At 38.4% G+C, this 15,376-nt stretch overlaps 1 protein-coding gene across 8 annotated transcripts in view; it reads left to right on the top strand.

Moving 5' to 3' along the window:
• WHSC1L1 (Wolf-Hirschhorn syndrome candidate 1-like 1) overlaps positions 1–15,376 on the top strand; it is a 102,921-nt gene that overhangs the window by 54,095 nt on the left and 33,450 nt on the right. For 7 of the 8 annotated variants that reach the window (XM_014536328.1, XM_005856431.2, XM_005856430.2 and 4 more), the window contains 6 exons: positions 2,102–2,228; positions 7,261–7,358; positions 9,459–9,504; positions 12,389–12,519; positions 12,892–13,020; positions 13,653–13,779. In XM_014536328.1, the coding sequence (XP_014391814.1) occupies positions 2,102–2,228; positions 7,261–7,358; positions 9,459–9,504; positions 12,389–12,519; positions 12,892–13,020; positions 13,653–13,779 (658 nt within the window). Of the gene's footprint in view, positions 1–2,101; positions 2,229–7,260; positions 7,359–9,458; positions 9,505–10,399; positions 11,995–12,388; positions 12,520–12,891; positions 13,021–13,652; positions 13,780–15,376 lie in introns of those variants that run through there. The other variant, XM_005856432.2, reaches the window with a different exon arrangement.

Here is a 15,376-nt window from a genome sequence, read left to right as displayed (position 1 = left end):
GGTCATAATTTAAATATCCACTGCATTTGAAATGTACAGCCAGTTTACTCTGTTGCAGATGGGGCAAAAAAGACACAGGCAAAAAGACTGTGTTCTCCTCCCCCATCTTTTGTATTATCCCCATCTGAACTTGATTAATCTTTAGCTGTGCAGCCAAAATTTAGCCTAGTTCCCTAAAGTCATGGAAAAAAACTGGGCAATTTGCCTGTTTCTAAGTTTGTATAGTTAAATTTTCTTAGTTGAAAAGTGTGCTTCTTATTAAATCATTTTGTCAGTTATCTGAATTAACCTTTGTAATAATTGTACCCACTAATCAGTTCAGCACATCTCAATACTTAAGTTCAGCAAAGAAAGAATTCAGAGCTAAGAAACTCAAATTATAAGAGAAACTTCATTTGGAAAGTCACAGAGATAGAAAAGGTGATTCAGGTGGGCTTGAAGGGCTCAGGAAACAAGTTACAGAGGCAAAAGAAGGGCCCTTGGAACTTAGCAAAAAGAAAGGTGGAGAGCAGGTGCCTGGGGGAAGGAGAGGGTAGAGAAAGGTGCTGGCTGGTGCTGGGTGCTAGGTGCAAGCAATCTGTTCGGTTGCACCAGCAATTTTGTTAAGTTCATGTTGGCTTGGGATAGCTAATGTATTTTAGAGAAATACCAGAACTTACGTTAGTTCTTTAACTGTGGTGATAGCTTGGGTATGGGGTGAAAATAGCTTCTTGGAACTGAATGTCTCTATCAGCCAGCTCCAGGCCTCCATTTAGTGTACTTATACTTTAGTTTTAATACTTTAAAACTCTTTCATAAGATTATAATACTTATTCCATAGACCTCTTCACTACCTCCCACCAGTACCACAATCGTGGGCTTGTGAATTTGAGTTGGTGCCCCTTGGATGTATATTTTTAAAGAAATCTCTATTTCCTAACATTGTCATATGGACATTAAAATAATTAAATATAGGTATGCTTTATTATTGATATGTTTCCCTACAGAAAAGTGTAAGGTCCTCTGCCTGTTTCTGCCTTTAGGTGCAACTGATTTCATTAAGGCTAAACTGCTTGGAAAAACTTAAGTTACAGTTCAGTTCCCACGTGGTTCTGCTGATAGCGGCGGTTTTTGTTTGTTTGTTTGTTTGTTTGTTTGTTAAATATATTTTATTGATTCTTTACAGAGAGGAAGGGAGAGGGATAGCGAGTTAGAAACATCGATGAGAGAGAAACAGCGATTCAGCTGCCTCCTGCGCACCTCCTACTGGGGATGTGCCCGCAACCAAGGTACATGCCCTTGACCGGAATCGAACCTGGGACCCTTCAGTCCACAGGTCGATGCTCTATCCACTGAGTGCTCTATCCACTGAGCCAAACCGGTTAGGGCCTGTTGATAGCTTTGAATGGCAAATGAGCACTCTATATCTGTTTTGAATGCAGATCGGTTCCATTAGTGGAGCTAGTTTTTTATCTGCTTTTAGATGCACAGATCAAATTTTTGTAACCCTCTCCAAAGAGTGCTGTGTAAATGAAATTTGAGATAAAACTGACCTTTTATAAATGAAAGCTTATAAAAAGATGTATATACATATTTATAAATCACTCCTTTTTTTTCAATGCGTTAAAAATACCTAAACCTGTCTGTTCCAAATTGCTTATTGGGTGCACATTTTGGTCACCATGAATGGCATGTTTCTGTATCTATGGATGTTCTTGTCTTTCAAGATGTGTTGAAAGTTTCAGCTGTCTAGTAGAGTACTTTACCAAATGAAGATGCCTAGAGTTCTCTTATTGTGACATGAGTAAAGGGAGAGACTGTTCAGACTAGAAAATACTTTGTTTTTTACAGAAAATTATGTGATACACATATATTTTTTAGTGATATTCATCATCTGGACTTAGACATACAGGTTTTTTTCTACATTATCTCATTGTACATTTTGGAATACACCCTGATGACTTTTAATAAAATTGTTCTGATAATGACTCAGATAATTAGCTGCAATCAAGGCCATATAAAATTTAAGCAAATTATAATCTTTAGCTATATTTTAAAATCTTTATTGTTGAAAGTATTACATTTTTCCCGATACCTATTTTTTATTTGCCTTATTTTGAAGGGAATTGGTAACAAAACGGAAATAAGTGTCAGGGGACAAGACAGACTTATAATTTCTACACCAAACCAGAGAAATGAAAAGGCAACTCAGAATGTATCATCTCCTGAAGCAACATCTGGTTCTGCAGGTGGGTATGAATGAAGAGTATATTGATCCATTTTGAGGTCATAGTTCTGCTCTACTATAACATGGTAGCTATGTTCCTAAGAAACTTTAAGTGATCAAAATCTAATTTTATTTTTAAAAAATCAAACTATAAAAGCAATTATTTCAATAGGAAAGAATGGTTTAGGGCAGTGATGGCGAACCTATGACACGCGTGTCAGGTGACACGCGAACTCATTTTTTTGGTTGATTTTTCTTTGTTAAATGGCATTTAAATATATAAAATAAATATCAAAAATATAAGTCTTTGTTTTACTATGGTTGCAAATATCAAAAAATTTCTATATGTGACACGGCACCAGAGTTAAGTTAGGGTTTTTCAAAATGCTGACACGCCGAGCTCAAAAGGTTCGCCATCACTGGTTTAGGGGCTAGAGAGCTTATAGTAACAGTTATTTTTCCTACAGGAATTTAAATAATGGTGTTACCAGCAAGATGACAAGACTTCAGTTCTTGTCTTCTTGAAGGAAAGATTTCAATCAAGAGACAAAGTGTAGAAAAGCAAGCAAGAATTTGAATGCAGCAAAAATATATTTAGTGCAGTGAAACAAGGAAGGGCATAGAAGAAGCAATAAGAGAGCCTAGTCAGAGAAAAGGGGGCCTTGGGGACAGGTTCAGAGGTTTAGCCTGAGCTGCTGCTGCCCATTGCTCTCCTAGTTACAAGTCTCATGGGGTCCCTTAGAAGTTAGGTGATACATGCCTGTGGGGGAAAAGAAGGGGAAGGGAGTGGCCCAGACCATGCTTCCTGGAGAACGAGCTCCATGGGACCTTCATTTTCAGGGGGTTAAGGGAAGTCTTAGGGACAAAATGGAACCAGAATGTTACCAGACCTCGGGTTCAGTAAATCCCAATACTTCAGTTTGGCAAAGAAAGAATTCAGAGCCAAGAAGCTCAAATTATAAGAGGAACTTCATTTAGAAAGTCACAGAGATAGCAAAGGTGAGTCAGGTGGGCTTCGAGGGCTCAGGAAATGAGTTACAGAAGCAAAAGAAGGGCCCTTGGAACTTAGCAAAAAGAAAGGTGGAGAGCAGGTACCTGGGGGAAGGAGAGGGTGGGGAAAGGTGCTGGCTGGTGCTGGGTGCTAGGGGGTGTTTTATCTGCTCTCTAAAGGTGGGGATCTTAGGGGAGTATCTCAATAGACTATTCATCAGCTTTCCAGGTGTGTCCTTTCCGGGTCAGTCTCCACTGATTTTCAGTGCAAGGGCCCGGGGTCATTAGTTGTTGCATCTGTTCATGATGTCAGATATGGCGTAGCTTAGTCTGGTTTTGGTGCTTTTCTGGGCCTGGAGCTGAAGCACAACTGAGGCCTAAATGTCATCTCTAGTTTAACCAAAGCTCTGAGTCTGTGGTCAGCAGACCCTGAGGCTCTGCCTCCAAGAACATTTGATGCAGGTTAGAACCTCATTGTCCTGAGGGCTTAATGTGCTTAAGGGAGTGGTTGTGCAAGGGCTTGTACGGGAGTCATGTGAGGCTATCCTCTGGCCCCCTTGTTCCTCCTCTAAAGGAGTCTACCCCATGACTAGCAACGTGCCAGGGGAGGAAAGATGCGGGGGGGTCCGAACTGCACGACAGTGATATGAAGGTCAGGAGGTCTAAACCTCATACCAGTGATATGCTTGCTGGGAGAGGAGAGGTTACCCTGGGAGCAAGGTCCTCCTCTACAATAATTGTTTTTCCCACTTTTGCCCATTGCTAGGTACCTGGGGCTTTCCAACCTGGTGACCTACCGTACCTGGTCTATCATCCTTGCTCTGCTCATGCCTGTCTAACTGCCTACTACATATTTCAAAATACTGTGTAAAAAAATGAAATTATTATGTCGAAGGAATGAATAAATGGACTTAGATTTTACATTAATTAGCCATAATTGAAAATACTTGTTTCTTTCTTTGAACATTAAAATACTCTTTTGGCCTCAGCTCTCCATAATCAGTTTTATTGTCTTTCTTTACTTTAAACTGTTGGTGATTTATCTGAATTTAAATATGATACATAGACTAGGAGGATCTTTACTTAAACATCTATATTCTCCTAACTAGGGAGAAAGTAAATTCTTCATATAATATTAGACTGGTCTTAAATATTATACTTTTTTATTTTTTATTTTGTTATTATTATTATTTTTTAAATCCTCACTCAAGGATATTTTTCTCGTTGATTTTTAGAGTGGAAGGGAGAGAGGAGGGGGAGAGAGAAACATTGATGTGAGAGAGTCACATGCATTGGTTGTCTCCCACTCTCACCAGGGATTGAGCCTGCAACCGAGATGCGCGCCCTTGACCAGGAATCTAACCCAAGACCCTTTTATCCTTGGGCCAGTTCTCTCACCATTGACCCAAACTGGCCAGGACTTTTTAATTTTTTTTAAATCTCATCTGAGGATATTTTTCCATTGATTTTAGACTGGAAGGAAGGGAGGGAGAGAGAGACAGAGATAAACATTAAAGTGAGAGAGACACATCGATTGGTTGCCTCCTGCAATTACCCCGACCGGGGCTGGGGATCGAATCTACAACACAGGTATGTGTGTGCCCTTGACTGGGAATTGAACCTGAGAACCTTTGGTTTGCAGGCCAGTGCTCAACCACTGAGCAACACTGGCCAGTCTATACTTGTATTTTTAATTGAGTTGATTTTTTTCCTTCTCAGCTACAGAACATTTTATTTTCATGTAGTCTTTTCATTGTAAGATTTAAGTTCTGCAATGGACTTTTTCTCTTTACTTTCTTATAAGAGAATGGTAAAGTGGAATTTTATCATTCTTTATATCTGGTAAAAGTCCAGTTTCCTCCTTAGGCAAGCACATATAATTAGGCTGTAAATTAATGTTGGGACCTTAATATAGGGATGAGTGTTTTGTTTTGTTTTTTTGTTTTTGTTTTTTTTTTATAATCCTCACTGGAGTATATTTTTCCATTAATTTTTTGAGAGAGTGGAAGGGAGGGGGAAAGAGAGAGAAATATCGATGTGAGAGAGACAAATCCATTGGCTGCCTCTCGCACCGCACCCTGACTGGGATCAAGTCTGCAACCAAGGTACATGCCGTTGAGTGGAATCAAACCCAGGACCCTTCAGTCCAAGGATTGACACTATCCACTGAGCCAAACCATTCAGGGCAGGATGAGTGTACTAAAGCTTTAACCTTGGCTTAAATTTGGTTACTGCTGTGTTGATAAGTGTATTTTGTCGTTTTAAATGACCATTTTGCTTCTTATAAAAATAACTTCAGTACAGGCATACCTAGTTTTATTGTGCTTCATTTCTTTTTTTGCACTTCACATATGTTGCATTTCTTCCAAATTGAAGGCAAGACCCTCCACCAGCCAAAAGATTACGACTCACTTTGTTGCGATGGTCTGGAACTGAACCCACAATATCTCTGAGGTATGCCTGTAGTTGAAAGTCAGAAAAAAGATTTTATTTTCCTCCAGAAACAAGTTATATCATCATCTCAACTGGTGTTAACTACCTAGGGAGAATTCCTAAGCCTTTTCCTAGTAAATTTAGGGGATACATAGAGTGTGTGGCACAGCTGCATTTCTTTGGTTTGCAGAATTGTATTTGCATTTATACTAGGTTTCTAAGCTATTTTCCAAATCCAAAGATGGTTACCTCCTTTATCTTAGAATGTAAACATACTTTTTAGTGGTTTTAAAAGTAGTGGAATTTATGTGTTCTATGGGTAGCTTTCAGAATTTTAAGAAGCCGTGTTGCCTTATCTTCTATAAGACAATACCTCAAATATCTGTACTTTATGGAACAGTTATGTTGTCATCCTCAAAACAAGTAGAGATTTTTGTTTGTTTTAAGCAGTTCTGTTTTCATTTTCTTCTTCCCTAGTAGGTACTCGAACATTGATAAGTACACTAAAGTATGGATTTCTGGTATACTCAGGTGTCTATGAGGGCAGAATATCTGTTGTTTTGATAAACATTTTCATCAGTAAGAGTAAAGGAAGGGGTTAGCACCTTCATTTGTGACTTCTCTGCTAGAAATGATTAACTACAGCTCAGAAACAATATGTCATTATCAAACTACCTACTCCTTCCCCAAAACAAAGGTAGTGGGATCCTTCTTTGTTTTGGCCTTGAACTAAGGTGAGGGAATCTATTTACACATAGGCAAGAACAATGAAACCAATGAATCTATTTACACATAGGCAAGAACAATGAAACAAAGTAATATACAGGTGATATGAAGGCTTTACTGAAGCAGCTTCTGTCTGATTTTATAGGAAGTCTTAGCAGCTTTCTCCTTTGGTAAGTGAAAGATGATTATTATCTAGGAAGGACCATTTAGGTGGTCCAAGCACTGAAAAGATGGAGAACAGCTGCACTGAAGGTACCATTCCTTCTCAGGGTCACAGAATGAAATCATTCCTGACATAGTAGTCTTTCAAGTTGTGATCTACAATCTAAGTTTTATCCTTTCCAAAATGGGGTCCATGTGAGTCATCTTCTGTTTACTTTTAAAGAATTTTACTGTTTAAAAATCTCAGTAGCTTCTTGTACCATTTAACATGAAAGCACTTGAAAATTTGTTTCAACTAGTTTTCAATGATTAAGTATTTCTGTTATAACAAGTCCCTTGATAGTCACGTTAATAATTTGGTTTTGGTCAGCATTTTTTGTGCATTTCCTACCTTTTCCCCTTTTGTTGTTAATAATATAACAATAGCAATACTTGTATTAAGTGCACTAAGCACCGTTAAGCACTTACATATTGAATTAATTCATTTGTTAAAATGCAAAATATGTAGTACTGATTGAATTTTGAATCAGTATTTCCTAATGTCAACTGAGAATAAAGTCACTGTCATCCATCTCAATTCCTTCATCTCTTCAATTATAGATATGTAAATGTGTTCATCTGCTTTCAAGAAGACTAAACTATGTCTCTGCAACTTAGAAAAGCAGGGAATTTGGTCAGATCTTACATAAATGTCAAGCCATCCTTAAATGAGTTTTTATTTATTTGTTTAAATTATATTTTAGGCTCAGAAAAGAAGCAACAGAGAAGATCAATTAGAACTCGTTCCGAATCAGAGAAATCCACTGAGGTTGTGCCAAAGAAGAAGATCAAAAAGGAGCAGGTTGGCTTCCTACATGTAGAGAGTTAAAGCATTGTATTTGTAAATGTTGTGGCTTAATATTGGTACCTTAAAGAAAAACTTTCCCCACCCTGGGTTTCCTTTCTGGACTATCTTATGCTTCTGTCCTAGTGAATTCCACGGCCTTGCTTTAACCCAGCCATCCCTGTGATTCTGCTTCAGGCATTTTCACAGAACACAGTCAGGCTTCGGGAGATGGGAAGCCAGTGGTGCAAGACTTAAAGAAGTCCTCACATTTACTATGAAATTTCTGTTATAAGCAAAATGATTTCATGCTTTCATGATTTTTATTTGGAACCATCAGTGAGTTCCCTTTTTAAAAATTTTTTTTTATTTTTGTTTTAAGCTGCTGGTATGTATTTTTATTTTTTAAACAAATCAAATTAAGTACAAGAATTATATTTAAGAAACAGATGATCATAGATGATCTGGTTTTTCTGTTGGTATCACAGATTTTTTGGAATGTTATTTTCCCAATGGAATTGCACTCATCTGTTATTGGGTTATCAGATAAACATGTTTCAAGTGGGGTGAGGGAGGAGGAGGAGCATTTTGAAGGGGTTTAAACCAGTGTAATCAATGTAGTGATATTCATATTAAATTACCTTTTCAAAGAAATTTTTAGAAACCATAATTCCTTTAATTAAACTTACAATCAGAATTTTTCTTAATTTATTAAACTGAAAAAATATCCATTTTTACAGCCCAGATAGCTGCTATTAAGCAGACAATTCTGAATAATATTAGTTCCAATAAGCTTTATATTTTTAAAACCACTTGATATGGAAGAGTGTGAAATTTCCTATTTATTTTCTTCATAATTTTAAACTTCCAAACTTAAAAGGTGACTTTGTGGGTGCTCTATGGTATCATCAAGCATGTAAAACAATTTTCCCAGAAATAGTTAACTAAAATTTTCAATAATTACTAATTTGTCATTCATTTATCATAATTAACTTTTGTACTTAAGAAATCATATTCCAAAAAATCTTTTTAAGCTCTTGCAAACCTACAGTATTCATTACCAAAATGAAATTGTGATTTTGCTGGTTTCCAAATTCAGTCTGTGACCAGTCAGTTTAAAATTAATAAGCAGAACGAGTACAAAATGGGACAAATTGTTAATGCCACTGTGTTATAGTTAGTAGTAGAACAATACCAGTGATTGTTTAGAAGATTTTATATTTGTATTACTAATTGTATCTTATAAAAGCGCTTCTGTTGTATGTTTTTTTTACCTGTTGTAAAAAAAATAAAAATATTTTTTAAAAGCTTAGAACAATCCTTAAATATTTACAAAATGTGTTTCAACATGCATATTTCACCACATCTTTAAGAAACATAAAATTCAGTTCATAGCTTAAACAGGAACTCCTCCAAACAGCATCCTTTCTTTAATTCTAATGGTTCAATCCTCAAATTTCCACGTGTTTTACATATACATTGGCAGAATAACTTCTGATCTCGCTCTCCTAATGTAGGATCAAGACACTGTTCATAAGACACTCAAGAAAGTGCTTTTGCAATATCACAAACTTATTAAGTTTGTACTAGCAGCAAAAGTATTGAGCTTCCAGCTGTATGGAGCCCTGTAGCACCCTCTACAGAGAGGGTCCCGATTCCCAGCAACTTAGCTGTGAGTGCAGGCGCGGAAGGGTCTTAAAGTGGCGTGAGTTACATTAACCTGAGTATCATAGTAAGTAAAAATTTATCCTAACGTCTTTGGGGCGGGAGGGGTTTATAGCAACATCGGGCTGGTTGCAGAAACAACCCCTCTCCTGCCTCCCAGACACTGAGGAAAGTATTCTTGTTCTCTTAATCTACCAAGGGAATGGTGGGAAAGTCTATGCTAGAGAGCATGTGGCTGTGTGTTGTCACTTGGTATTCAGCACAGGCAGTTAGGATTTAAACCCTCCCTGACCTTGAGACAGAGACTTTTACCCAGCAGATGGGACTGAGTTCGGATTTCAGATACATTAACCACTCATCATTACTTAGATTGATGGAAGTATTATTTTTTCCCTCTGTTAATTAAAAGTGAAAAAAAATTCCTCGTTAATGCTGATTTTTCTGTCCAAACAGGTTGAAACAGTTCCTCAGACTACAGTGAAGACTGGATTACAGAAAGGTGAGTTTTATAATGTTGATTTTCATTTCCTTGATTAAAACCAGTTTTAAACAATTATTTGTACTTCATGTATTTTTGTTTGTCTCTGTAAATCATTGTTGTTGCTCTTCAGTCAATAATTTGTGTGAAATGGAAGTATTCCCTGGTGTGTGTGTGTGTGTGTGTGTGTGTGTGTGTGTGTGTGTGACTTTTAGAGTTGATACTATTCTGTACCTCCATGTGAAAAGTCTTATTTGTTTTATGTAAATTGGAGAACACCACTTAGACTTGATACTGTTTCCAACTTTTCTCCATAAGGTTCTGGGGTTTCACTGGTTTATAAACTAGGGATGTGACGAATCCACTTTTTTTGGTATTCGACTGAATACCGAATAGTACCTATTAATGTTTGTCAAACATGGACTATGACAAATCAGACGAGACAACCTGATTGAAAAAATATCTTGCCACATTTATTTTTACAGTGCTGTAAAATCTTTTTGTAAATTAAAATGATTCATAGCATATTTATGGCCATTATTAGATGACCTTAATGCAAATCTATTTGAGATATGCACAAAGTTTAAGAAACCTTAAACTTATATCTGTATTTTCTGTGTGCAATTTGACTACAGTACAAACTCCATAGCATGATTCGTGCGTTTTTGGTGAGATCATTCAGACTGTATTTAATACCTGTAGTTTACTCTGGGCAAATTGCATTATTAAAAAATAAAAAACACCAGCCTCTCTGCATTCTCGGGGAGAAGTCTGCAGCGATGGTCTCCGTGGAGATCCTCAGCAGAACTGAACAGCCTCTCGGAGGGAACACTGCTTGGCGGAGCTCCAAGAAAAGACATCGCGATCGCTGCGAGATTAGGAGGCCTGATTGCGTTGTGTTTCCACCATTCCACAGGGTCGGCGGACCGGGGAGTGCAGGGCTCTGTCAGATTCAGTGACAGCTCCGTCTCCGCAGCGATTGAGGAAACTGTGGACTGAGATTCCTGTACAATTTCATCCCAGAAACTCCAGACTTGTAGTCTCCATGCAAGATTTCTTTGTCGGCGGCTCGATAAACAGTTTCTTTGTTTCCAATTTTGATTTTGCCAATCATCATTATTGGCATTTTCCTGACTGGTTTCTTCTTCAAGACTCTGAACAATTGCTTTAACATTCAAATGATTTTTTTTTTTTTTGGTCTGAGCTGGATAGGTACAGCTTAAATCATGGGTCCAGCCTAAAAACCACCGTTTAACTTACACTGATCAATTTCAACATGGACTGTTTTTGTTTTTTGTTTTTAAATAAAGCATCATTAATGCGCGTCTGCAGGGTTTTGCCAAACAGCCCAAACTGTGTACATTACAATAATTAAAAGCTTTTTTTTTTAATGTTAGTGCTGTTATCATGGAGAACATAAGTATGGCAGCTGTCTTTGGCAGTCTGTCATTTTTCTAGCATTTTCAGAAACTCATCGGAAATGGCGGTACCTGTGTTTCCCTTCGAAAGCCTCAGTACAGCACTCCTGTTCCTCTGTTAAAACTCCTTGTTAATCCAGTGATCTTTTAGGCCAAGGAAATATTTTATGGTGGTGTTCTGGGTCCATACACCAGCAATGAAGGAGATAGATTTGTGTACTTGTGTTTTTTAATCAGCGTTAACATGGGCAGGCACCCTCATTTATAGATGTAAGGAAACATTCAGTGAAAAACTTGTAGACTGGGATGTGATAACGAGGTTCCAGTAATCTGAGCAGTCTAAAGAGACCCACATCCTCCACCACAGAACATGGCTATGTACCAAGTGCTACTCTCACTCAGCCTGTTGCGGATCTTCATGGCCCCGGGAGACTTGTTTCTCCATGGTCTCTTCTGGACTGCACACTTCCACCATAGCTTGCTGGGCTGATCTAGATGTCTGTTTGTTGTATGGAAAATTTGGGGGAAATATCCAAAACACAAACTGTGGGTTGAAATATTAACCGTCTCCTTGGTTCCTTGGTATTCACCGTGCCTGATCTGCACATTTCATCGTGGCTGTTTCTGTATAGCCTATACTGCATTAGCCCAAGAGATTGTTGCTTTGTAACTTTTTGCACTATTGTTTTGGCTGGATTTGTATTACACACAGTTTTAAAAAAAATTCCACACTATTCTCTGCCTTTTTTTTCCATATTTATTTCTTCCCGCACAAATTCCACATAGAGGCCTCTCATCCAGCTCTTCGTGATTTGGCTGCACTTGAACATTGATTGTCTGTTTACAGCCCTCAGCAATGTGCCTCCTACATGGCATGACATGTGTAGATGTGCTGCAGCACTTGTTAATGGTCACAATAAATGACACTTCACCAAGGAAGTCTCAGATGAACAATTATGAACATCCAGAATTTATTGGGGGGGGGTAATACTCAACTAAATTGCAAAATTGGGGGAAAATGGCACTATCCGTGTACGAATCGAATACAAATCAGAGATTTGTCACATCCCTAATAAAAACAATTTGGAGATGTCTCTGCGACCATATCTGTAAGCTACATAGTGTGTTGGGTTTTATGTCTTCCCCCTCCAAATTGAATGGTTCTTTGGATGGTTCCAAACAAATCGGCTATCCTGTAGTTTTGGTAGAATTGGTTTTTAGGTTGGAATTTGGGCTCTGTTGACTGAAAATAGCTTTAGAACAGGGGCACTGCATTAAATGTTTTAATAGAGCGGTTGTAAATAAATCACTGTGAGGAAAGTCAGAAGCTTATGAAGTTTTGACTCGTGACTTCAGTGTTACAAAGGGAGCTGTGCTTTCTTCACACTACAGATGAGTTTGGGGAAAGAAAATATTCACCCACAAAAAAGTTAACAGAATAAACTTTAAGCACTATTTTAGGATTAATTTCGGTGTATTGTATTAAGGTGCCAGCGAGATTTCAGATTCCTGTAAACCTCTAAAGAAAAGGAGTCGCGCCTCAACTGATGTAGAAATGACTAGTTCAGCATACAGAGACACATCTGACTCTGATTCTAGAGGCCTGAGTGACCTGCAGGTAAATATGTTCAAGGGTCTGAGCACTGCACTTTTTTGCTTTGCAAAACCAAGTAACATACATAATTGCTTTACCCAACTTCTTTGGGAGCATGGGGATTTTTAAAATATTCACAGTGAAGAAGTCATTTGGGTTATTTTGTAATGATGCGCATCTTAATTTTGCTAGTTTCTTACATAACAGAAGCATAGCTTTTTTTTTTAACTAAAGTTTCTGTCAAAACACCAGGCATGGTATCCAGATGTTTTAGAAAGAAAGGAAAGAGGTCGTGTCCAGGTTTATTTGAGCAACTCTTACTAGGATCTTTATAGCACCTAACTGAGGAAATTTTTGTTTTGTTTTTCTTAAAAATGTGCTATGTTTTCCATGTAGGTAGGCTTTGGAAAGCAAGTAGATAGCCCTTCAGCTACTGCAGATGCAGACATTTCTGATGTGCAGTCCGTGGACTCAAGTTTGTCAAGAAGAGGCTTTGGAACGAGTAAGAAGGACACTGTGTGTCAGGTAGGCAAGTGGCCTGTCCTATAGCTTGAAACAATTGCTATCATACTCTGCCAATAATAAATAAATTTACCACCTATTGGAGAGGGTAGTGTCTTTCTAAATTATGATACTGGTTTAAAGCAAGATCTAAAAGCCATTTTGGGCTCTTCACTTTCTGAGTTGGAATATGTACTATTCATATGCAGATATAAATCTCCATTGTGAGATTGTGTTATGAAATGGAAGTAAATGGCAAATGACTGATTTCAAAACCATTTTCTTAAAATTAAATTGGTATTAAGTTTTTGTATATTTACCCTTTCTGAAAAATACTGCTTTGCCCTGTGAAAAAAACTTTAAGTATCCAGATTCCAAAAACGGAATCGTAAAAGATTAAGTTTGACTTTTAAACTATACCATATTGGGTCTGGAAATAGTTATCTAGTTCAGTGGTTCTCACAGTGAGGGCCAAGGACCAGCAGCATCAGCATTGTCAGGATACTTGTAAATGCATATTCTTTTCCCCCACCCCCACACCTACTGAATCAGAAACTATAGGAGAGGAACCCTGTGCTCTGTGTCGTAATAGACCCTCCAGGTGAATTCTGATGCCTGCTGAAGTTTGAGACCCACTGCTCTTTGCTCTGTTGCAGATCTGTGAAAGCTCTGGTGACTCTCTGATTCCTTGTGAGGGAGAGTGCTACAAATACTTTCACCTGGAGTGCCTGGGGGTGACATCACTCCCCGATGGGAAGTTCATCTGCATGGAATGTAAAACCGGTGAGCTTTCTTGTTTTGGTAGATATGAAAAGATGGATAAGGAGGAATGTGCAATGCCAGCACCTCCCATGATGTCTAATTTTCTTACCACTGTTATGTAGCTCTTCTCCCATAAGTATTTCAACAAATGAAGATCATTTGCTGTTTAGGCTTCATAAAATCAAAAGAGTAGTTAGCAATATTATTACCAAATTTCCTCCTACATGTGCCTTAATCATAAAAATCTATCAATTCATCCAGATGTACTTGTATTTTATCTAAAGAGCTATACAAAGTATATAGAGTAAATTATTTTTCAAATGGGTTTAAGATTTTTATGCTCAATAAATTGGTTTAAAGTCCCTTGACTTTAATAGACTAGTGTCGATTGCAAAGTGTAACCATGGTGACAGTACTTTTAGTGGAAAGATGGAGCTACTGGAAATTGTTTTTAAAACTTGTGGGTTTTGGCCTGGTTGGTGTGGCTCAGTGGTTGAACATCGACTCATGAACCTGGAGGTCACACACAGTTGGATTCCTGGTCAGGGCACATTCCCAGGTTTGCAGATTTGATCCCTGGTAGAGGGCATGCAGGAGGCAGCTGATCAATGATTCTCTCTCATTGATGTTTCTACCTTCCTCTCTGAAATCAGTTAAAAATATTAAGAATAATTTAAAAAAATAAAAAATGCAGGTTTTGGATTCACCATTTAGTTCTCACCACCCCACCCCAATACAGACTACCACCTATCAAAATAATTTATAGAGAAAGAAGTAGACAAGTTTGTATTTCTTCCCTGTGTAGCCATGATTCTATTTAAAGTCATGGAAAGCTGGAAGTAGAGTTGTTTAATCTGTAACAAGGCAAGTGAAGAGTCAACTGAACATAGCATGGTAGTGCATCCAGGAACTATGTACGGTTTTTTGTTTTATTTTTTGCTGTGAGAAACTATGAGCCTACTGGTTATCAAGTATTTATGATATGCTCATCTTACCCGTGACACTTTATTTTCCTACTCCTTTTCCCTTTTTCTTTGGATTCTCATAAATAGTTTTATCCTTCTTTGTTTGATTTTATCCTTCTTTATTTGAATCTGTGCATGCTAAAATTGTTAGAATGGTAATTTTTTCTGAACACTGAGTAAATGCCAGGTGCTGTTAATACTAAGCATTATATCCTATTACTAGAGGCCCAGTGCCTGAAATTTGTGCACTGGTGGGGGGGGGGGTGTGTGTGTGTGTGTGTCCCTCAGCCCAGCCTGTGCCTTCTTGCAGTCTGGGACCCCTTGCTCCTTACCGTCCGCCTGTTGGCTGCTCCTTACCGCTTGGCTCACTATTCCTTAGCGCTGCAGCGGAGGCTGGAGAGGCTCCCACCCCCACCGCTGCACTCGCCAGCGTGAGCCTGGCTTCTGGCTGAGTGGCACTCCCCCTGTGGGAGCACACAGACCACCAGGGGGCAGCTCCTGCGTTGAGCGTCTGCCCCCCTGGTGGTCAGTGTACATCATAGCAACCGGTTGTTCTGGTCATTCCGCCCTATAGGTTGCTTAGGCTTTTATTATATAGACTAGAGGCCCGGTGCACAAAAATTTGTGCACTCGGGGGGGAGAGGGGGGGTCCT

This window comes from Myotis brandtii, unplaced genomic scaffold (assembly GCF_000412655.1).
Source record: "Myotis brandtii unplaced genomic scaffold, ASM41265v1 scaffold103, whole genome shotgun sequence".
NCBI classification, from domain to species: domain Eukaryota; kingdom Metazoa; phylum Chordata; class Mammalia; order Chiroptera; family Vespertilionidae; genus Myotis; species Myotis brandtii.
Note: the sequence above shows the minus strand (reverse complement) of the source record. Positions and strands in the feature narration are given on the sequence as shown.